The 9010-nt window shown below is 41.2% G+C and overlaps 1 protein-coding gene across 1 annotated transcript; it reads left to right on the forward strand.

Annotated features, from left to right (window-relative positions):
• Nucleotides 1-5534: 5534 nt before the first annotated feature.
• LOC105946363 (vomeronasal type-2 receptor 26) lies at nucleotides 5535-7881 on the forward strand (the record flags this gene model as incomplete). The annotated part of the gene is made up of 2 exons (XM_012956004.1): nucleotides 5535-5541; nucleotides 7190-7881. Coding segments are annotated over exons 1-2 (699 nt in total), but the record flags the coding sequence as incomplete, so codon positions are not given.
• Between the last annotated feature and the right edge of the window lie 1129 nt (nucleotides 7882-9010).

The raw sequence follows: 9010 nt of genomic DNA on the forward strand, positions 1-9010 counted from the left end.
CCCTGAGAGGGTTCATAGTTCATAGCCTCATACAATTTCAGAGGCAATTGGCTCATTTTGCCTTAGAGTCTGCCACCGTGGGCTATAGCATATCTTACACTGCATTGCTCAGTAAAGTCTTTGCCACGCTGGGTCATGTGGCAGCAATCATGAGTCAACATGTGATTTAATTCAGTACCTGGTTTTCAAATCAGATGGAATAAATGATTCTCTGGTGGTGGCCTTTTGGCAAGGTCTGACAGACTGACTAACAGGTTACCTTGTATCCAGAAATCTGCCAGCTTCACATTACGATCTGCTCACCAATTAAAGTGACCAACCAATCTGAAAAAGAACACAACATTGTACCTGCATATTGTGTGTGTATTTTTAAGGATCCCCAAGTCAATAAGAGATAAAATGATAACAATCCCTCAAATTGAACTGCAGGAAAATGTAAGCCTTAAAGGGGCAGTTCACCTTTAAGTTAACCTTTAGCATAGTTTAGAATGTGTTTTTTTCTGGTGGTCTTCGTTTTTTTATTAAGCTTTACAGCTTTCAGTTGCAATAGAACCCATGGCTCTTCTAGTCACACCCTCAGGTCTGTGGCCTAATAAATAAAGGTGTAGATTTCCTTATACGCCAATGACACCCTTCTATATTTAGCAGACCCAGCGAACTCCCTATCGGTGACTCTCAAAATTCTCCGGCTTACAAATTAACTGGGATGAATGCCAAATTCTCCCACTCACTACCCGAACAACACAATCAACAAATAACTAATCTCAAAACAGTAGATACCTTTAAAGGAGAACTACACCCCCCCAGCTATAAAAGCCCCCTTAACTGCCATGACCCCCCTCACCTCTCCCTTATCACATACTCTGTAACATAAAAAACTGCCCCTGTCATAAAACCCCAACCCAAAAATGCAGAGCAGCGCAGTTGTGTCCCTGGGCGCCATCTTCTGTTCAATCATAAGGCTTTGGGCCTCAGCACCGACACAGACGCTGCTTGAGCATTAACAATTGGGGGCTAAAAGGAAATCAGCTTCAACTGCACGTGCTCAAGCAGGGTCCATGTCGGCGGAGAGGCCCAAAGCTTTACGATGGAGAGCAATATGTCTTTTTCCTAAACTAAGGGGCCATTTTTCGAATGCTCAAGCCTTAAGATACTAAAACCACGTAAGAGTTCCCAAACTTTAGGTGCCAAACAGGTTTTACGTGCTGAACTTTTTATTTTTTTGTCGGGGACAAGAAAAATCCGATCTTCATGAAGCGTAGTATTCAAATGAAGAAACATTCAAGAGTATGGAAAGCCTTGTTTCAGTATCCAAATGCTTGGGCCTGAAGGTTAGAGCATTCTTAAATAGTTATGAGCGAATTTTAGAAGAGTCAAAAAAAGGCTGAGGTGACAAAAAAAAGACTTGGATTTTTTGCTATTTCGGTAATTTTACAGCCAAGCGAAATAGGACAGATTCACTCATCACTAATCTTAAATCTTCCCCTTAGAGTCTCATTTTAGTGTTTTTTTGTGGTTTTATAAACCACAATAAACTCATTTTCTTTAAAACCACAAATGCCAAGTAGTTTATTAAAACAGTGGAACAAATGAATATAGTTGCGAAAAGAATGAATAAAAATCTCTAAATTCAATTCGTAGAGAATGACACTGTTTGATACATTTATCAAAATGAAATAAAAATTGTATGAAATTTTTATTTCATTTCAGCTCCCAGTATCTCGGTGTTCAAAAAGCTGCCTCCCAGGATACAGAAAGGCCCCGGCACCTTTAATCCACACCTGCTGTTATAGTTGTATCCAGTGTTCTGAGGGAGAGATCTCCAGTAAAACTGGTATTGAGGCTTATTGATTACTGATCATGGAGTTCAGTGAATTATAAATATCAGAATGTGTTATTCTTATGGCTCTATTCTAAAATATATACATTTATCCGAAGTTAAAGATAACAAGTGAGCAGAGCATACACTGTGGGGCTTATTTATTCATATTCGATCTTTATTCATATTCGATCATAGACTCCATTATAAGCAAATAATTCTTATATTTAGAAATGATTCCCTTTTCTCTGTAATAATAAAACAGTACCTGTACTTGATCCCAACTAAGATATAATTACCCCTTATTGGGGCAGAACAGCCCTATTGGGTTTATTTAATGGTTAAATGATTCCCTTTTCTCTGTAATAATAAAACAGTACCTCTACTTGATCCCAACTAAGATATAATTACCCCTTATTGGGGGCAGAACAGCCCTATTGGGTTTATTTAATGGTTAAATGATTCCCTTTTCTCTGTAATAATAAAACAGTACCTGTACTTGATCCCAACTAAGATATAATTACCCCTTATTGGGGCAGAACAGCCCTATTGGGTTTATTTAATGGTTAAATGATTCCCTTTTCTCTGTAATAATAAAACAGTACCTCTACTTGATCCCAACTAAGATATAATTACCCCTTATTGGGGGCAGAACAGCCCTATTGGGTTTATTTAATGGTTAAATGATTCCCTTTTCTCTGTAATAATAAAACAGTACCTGTACTTGATCCCAACTAAGATATAATTACCCCTTATTGGGGCAAAACAGCCCTATTGGGTTTATTTAATGGTTAAATGATTCCCTTTTCTCTGTAATAATAAAACAGTACCTGTACTTGATCCCAACTAAGATATAATTACCCCTTATTGGGGCAGAACAGCCCTATTGGGTTTATTTAATGGTTAAATGATTCCCTTTTCTCTGTAATAATAAAACAGTACCTGTACTTGATCCCAATTTAGATATAATTACCTCTTATTGGGGGCAGAACAGCCCTATTGGGTTTATTTCATGGTTAAATGATTCCCTTTTCTCTGTAATAATAAAACAGTACCTGTACTTGACCCCAACTAAGATATAATTACCCCTTATTGGGGCAGAACAGCCCTATTGGGTTTATTTCATGGTTAAATGATTCCCTTTTCTCTGTAATAATAAAACAGTACCTGTACTTGATCCCAACTAAGATATAATTACCCCTTATTGGGGCAGAACAGCCCTATTGGGTTTATTTAATGGTTAAATGATTCCCTTTTCTCTGTAATAATAAAACAGTACCTGTACTTGATCCCAACTAAGATTTAATTACCCCTTATTATATATAAAATATATATAAAATACCCAGTACTTATCATATTGACAAGATTGGGAATAAACTATACAACAACTAAGGGGCACATTTACTAACCCACGAACGGGCCGAATGCGTCCGAATGCGTTTTTTTCGTAATGATCGGTATTTTGCGATTTTTTGCAAAATTTTCGTGACTTTTTCGTAGCCATTCCGAATATTTCGCAAAATGTCGCGACTTTTTCGTAGCGTTACGACTTGCGCGAATTGTCACGACTTTTTCGCAGCTTTCGCGCCGAGTACGAAAGATTCGGATTCATTCAAGCTTCAGTATGGTGACTTTCCTTGGGCCATGTTGGAGCTGCAGGGTGCCATTGAGTCCTATGGGAGGCTTCCAAAATCATGCTAAGTATGAAAGTTTCGCCCGCCGCTTACGAGCGCTCAATACGAAAAAGTCGTTACAAGATACGAGCGAATCGTAATGGCTACGAAAAAGTCGCAACTTTTCGCGCAAGTTGTAATGGTTACGAAAAAGTCGCGACAATTTCCGAAAAGTCTTAAAGGCGACGAAAAAATCACAAAAAATACGAAAAAGTCGCAAAATGTTCGTTTTCCAATCAGAATTTTTCCAATTCGGATTCAAATTCGTGTCTTAGTAAATCAGCCCCTAAGTGTGTTGGTGTTGGTGGTAGTTGAACCTAGATTCCCTAGACTACTTGTGTGCAATTCATCAGAACATAGAATTAGTTACTAGTTGTGAGAAGTATGTATTGGCACAAGAATCTTTGTCAATACTGCAGATGCAAAGACCATTTTGCATCCATTTCAGTGCTTTACAATTGTTCTTCCACTTGTAAGTAAGCCCTTGTAACTAAGGATGACCAAAATTTTTCAGCAGTGAATTTCCGCAAAAGTTGTGCAAGAATCCTCCACCTCACTCATCAAACCACCTCTGCTGAACCTTTATATAAATCCCTGCACTTGTTATCAGTTCTCATCTAAAATTTAAACACCAGACCCAAATGCCCAACAAACCCATATCTTTAGATAATTGACCATCTCATTTCTCCAATGACCTTAAACATTTATCCTCTCTAGTAACCTCCTCACTTACACTCCTACATGAATTCACTAGTAAAATTCATTACCCCCCAAATCACACAGTCCACCACCTTCCAAAGTCCTAAGTGCCCCCTTAAAACTCACATTTTCAATCAAGAAAACACACAAACCTATTAACCTGTCACAGCTCCTTTACACAATCCATCAGTTTACACAATGTACACTAATATACTGTAATACCTATGTTAGTAAATGTTCCCCAAATCTTTCTAGAACATGCTGCCTATTCAGGGCTGCAAGCAAGGCAGCAATTCCATTGCCATTTCTCTTTCTCTATAAATATCTGCATTCATTTAATTGGAAATGTACAGACACTAGAGTACAACACACTGTTTGGGACACCCCATTACTATGCACCCAGTTACACCCCTGTTCACTAATGGCTTGTAATATCAGAGACAAGTGCAAAGCTATGGAATCAGGGTTCCATTTACTCTTACACTACCCTATAATGCAATGTAATTCCGTAGAGTTCAAGATCACCTGCAGTGAAAGTTTTTATGGGGATGGTCACACCCTGAGGGACAGTTATACTACAGGTATAGGATCCATTATCTGGACGTATACAGAAAGCTCCAAATAATGGGAAGGCCATCTCCCATAGACTCCATTTTAATCAAATAATTACAAGTTTTAAAAATGTATTTCCTTTTACTCTGTAATAATAAAACATAAAATGTGATTACCAACTAAAAAGCATGAATTGGAATTTCCATGTGATTACCAATGATGGGCAGATTTGCGTCTGTATAAGTAAATGGCTTAATAGTTCAATTTACCTGACACCCCAGGCCGGTGCTCCTGTTAACAGAAATCTGCATCAGCCGGGGTATTTCTGCAGAAGTTATTCGCCACAATCCTTCCTTTTTTTTTCTCCTTCTCACCGGGTGGCGGGCAGCAACGTGCCCACTAGAAAGAGGCGGCTTCTCATTTGTCAGCTTTAACTCTGCTGCACATGTGCCTGCCCAATCTGGAACAAAAGGAAGAAAGACTTAGAAGAAGATGGCGACAAGGATCGTTTGCAGAAATACCCTGGGCCGGTGCAATGTGAAATCACTGTGGGGGCGCCTAACGTTTTAGCACCCACCAATGATTTAAACTTTAGTTTTCATTTAAGGTTTTTTTTCAAAGGCCAATTTCCTATTAGGAAAAGATGGTTTGGTGAAAAAAAATCAATACAGCGATCCCACCATATTATTTACTTTGCCCAGACATCCTTAGCACAAACTCTCCCATGCATTGTAACCAAAAATCCAAAAACGTTACTTTACTGTGCATTGAGGAATCTGAAGACGGATGCTATGAAAGGTAAGTTACAGTCTGGCTTGGCACTGAATTTGCATTTTTCCCTGAAGCTGGTACATTTTGTCCAAAAATGAGCACTGTTTCTGTTTAGTTTTCACAATGTGGCTGTGGGATAGCAGGTATAGTAGGGAGAGATGGTGCCTATAATAGCAGTGGGGGGATAAAAGCCTCTGGGAAGGGACTGGGGCTGTGGGATAGCAGGTATAGTAGGGAGAGATGGTGCCTATAGTAGCAGTGGGGGGATAATAGCCTCTGGGAAGGGACTGGGGCTGTGGGATAGCAGGTATAGTAGGGAGAGATGGTGCCTATAGTAGCAGTGGGGGGATAATAGCCTCTGGGAAGGGACTGGGGCTGTGGGATAGCAGGTATAGTAGGGAGAGATGGTGCCTATAGTAGCAGTGGGATAATAGCCTCTGGGAAGGGACTGGGGCTGTGGGATAGCAGGTATAGTAGGGAGAGATGGTGCCGATAGTAGCAGTGGGATAATAGCCTCTGGGAAGGGACTGGGGCTGTGGGATAGCAGGTATAGTAGGGAGAGATGGTGCCTATAGTAGCAGTGGGGGATAATAGCCTCTGGGAAGGGACTGGGGCTGTGGGATAGCAGGTATAGTAGGGAGAGATGGTGCCTATAGTAGCAGTGGGGGGATAATAGCCTCTGGGAAGGGACTGGGGCTGTGGGATAGCAGGTATAGTAGGGAGAGATGGTGCCGATAGTAGCAGTGGGATAATAGCCTCTGGGAAGGGACTGGGGCTGTGGGATAGCAGGTATAGTAGGGAGAGATGGTGCCGATAGTAGCAGTGGGGGGATAATAGCCTCTGGGAAGGGACTGGGGCTGTGAGATAGCAGGTATAGTAGGTATTGATGGTGCCTATAGTAGCAGTGGGGGGATAATAGCCTCTATGAAGGGACTGGGGCTGTGGGATAGCAGGTATAGTAGGGAGAGATGGTGCCTATAGTAGCAGTGGGGGGATAATAGCCTCTGGGAAGGGACTGGGGCTGTGGGATAGCAGGTATAGTAGGGGAGAGATGGTGCCTATAGTAGCAGTGGGGGGATAATAGCCTCTGGGAAGGGACTGGGGCTGTGGGATAGCAGGTATAGTAGGGAGAAATTGTGCCTATATTAGCAGTGGGGGGATAATAGCCTCTGGGAAGGGACTGGGGCTGTGGGATAGCAGGTATAGTAGGGAGAGATGGTGCCTATAGTACCAGTGGGGGGATAATAGCCTCTGGGAAGGGACTGGGGCTGTGGGATAGCAGGTATAGTAGGGAGAGATGGTGCCTATAGTAGCAGTGGGATAATAGCCTCTGGGAAGAGACTGGGGCTGTGGGATAGCAGGTATAGTAGGGAGAGAGGGTGCCTATAGTAGCAGTGGGGGATAATAGCCTCTGGGAAGGGACTGGGGCTGTGGGATAGCAGGTATAGTAGGGAGAGATGGTGCCTATAGTAGCAGTGGGGGGATAATAGCCTCTGGGAAGGGACTGGGGCTGTGGGATAGCAGGTATAGTAGGGAGAGATGGTGCCTATAGTAGCAGTGGGGGGATAATAGCCTCTGGGAAGGGACTGTGGCTGTGGGATAGCAGGTACAGTAGGACAGCAAATTTTTAGTTACAGAATATTTAACCCCCTCCTTTTTTCATTTATGTTTTAAGACAGTGAAAACTGCTTCAGATGCCCAGATTTGGAATTTCCCAATAAAAGGAGGAATCAGTGCATTCCAAAAAAAGAAGACTTTCTTTCCTACACTACTGATGTAATTTCAATAGTTCTGTCATCAATATCAGTTCTCTTTTTGCTTATAACATTTTTGATACTGGGAGTGTTTATAAAATACCGTGACTCCCCCATTGTGAGAGCCAACAACAGAAGTCTCAGTTTCCTCCTCCTTGTCTCCATCAAGCTGAGTTTCCTCAGTGTGTTTCTGTTCCTCGGTCGCCCTGGGGATATAACCTGCCGGCTGCGTAACATCACTTATGGAATCGCCTTCTCCATAGCCGTCTCTTCTCTCCTGGCCAAGACTATCATGGTTTATATTGCTTTCAAATCCACCAAGCCAGGGAGCTCATGGGGAAAATGGATGGGAGTGAAACTGTCCAAATCTGTAGTCTTGGTCTTTTCGTCCATTCAAATAATAATCTGCATTACTTGGTTGGCCATTTCTCCTCCCTTTCAGGAACTGGACATTCACACTTACCCTGGAACCATCATCATTCAGTGCAATGAGGGCTCAGCTCTTGGCTTTTACTCAGTTATTGGGTATATGGGGCTTCTGGCAGCTGTTAGTTTTGTTTTAGCATTTTTAGCTCGGAGCTTACCGGACAGTTTTAATGAGGCCAAGTACATCACTTTCAGCATGCTGCTCTTCTGCAGTGTTTGGATCACAATGATCCCGGCCTATCTGAGCACCAAAGGCAAAAACACTGTGTGTGTGGAGATATTTGCCATTGTGACCTCAAGTGCTGGACTTTTAGGCTGTATATTTCTGACAAAATGTTACATTATTTTGTTTAGACCCAAAATGAACATCAGATCCCAGTTGTTTGGAAACAAAACCAGATAATTTATTTTCTTTTAAATAGTAGTCATTAAAGTTTCTTTAATAAAAATTGCATTACATAAATAGATCTGTTTGCAATCACTATAGTAAAGCTAAAAAAAAGGCCAGTAAGATCAGAACAAACTGATGTATGTACATGGTATTCTTAATTAGTATTACTATAATTCTGCATTATTTATAGGAAGCATGATTCATGAATGAAAAAAATTGCTCATTTAAAATATGAGTCATAAATCTTCTAGAATGCTGTGTACAAAGTGCAAAAAATACCTTTATTGGCACTTTACACACTGTGTTCTGCTCCTCTTTCATTGCTACAGGGCTTCCAAGAGACCTGCCTCTTGCCCCATGAATACGGAGCTGACTGCATTAGTAAGCCATCAACCTAAGGAAGATATATATAGATCAGGGATCCCCACCCTTTTCCACCTGTGAGCCACATTCAATTGTAAAAGGAGTTGGGGAGCAACACAAGCATGAAATAAGTTCCTGGGGTGTCAAATAAGGGCTCAGATTGGCTATTTGGTAGCCCTTATATGAATTGTCAGACTACAGGATTCGCTGTTTGGCAGTACAAATGGATTTTGTGCAACCAAAACTTGTCCCCAAGCCAGAAATGTAAAAATGGCTACCTGCTTTGAGGCCACTGGAAGCCACATCCAAGGGGTTGGTCCCCCGAGCCACTGGTTGGGGATCACTGATAAAGATGCCTGTCTACTCATTTTTGTAGAAGTCTCAAAAAGTTTTGAGACAATCAGCCTTTATTAAAATATGTAATATATTCTATTATAGTAATCAATTGATATTTCCTTTCTTAAGTCCTACTTTGACAGTTATTTTTCAAGATTTTTTTTTTCTAGTATTTCATCCCTAGGATTTCTTCTGGAATGCCTCAAAGCTCCCCTTATTATCCGTT

This window comes from Xenopus tropicalis, chromosome 1 (assembly GCF_000004195.4).
Source record: "Xenopus tropicalis strain Nigerian chromosome 1, UCB_Xtro_10.0, whole genome shotgun sequence".
NCBI classification, from domain to species: domain Eukaryota; kingdom Metazoa; phylum Chordata; class Amphibia; order Anura; family Pipidae; genus Xenopus; species Xenopus tropicalis.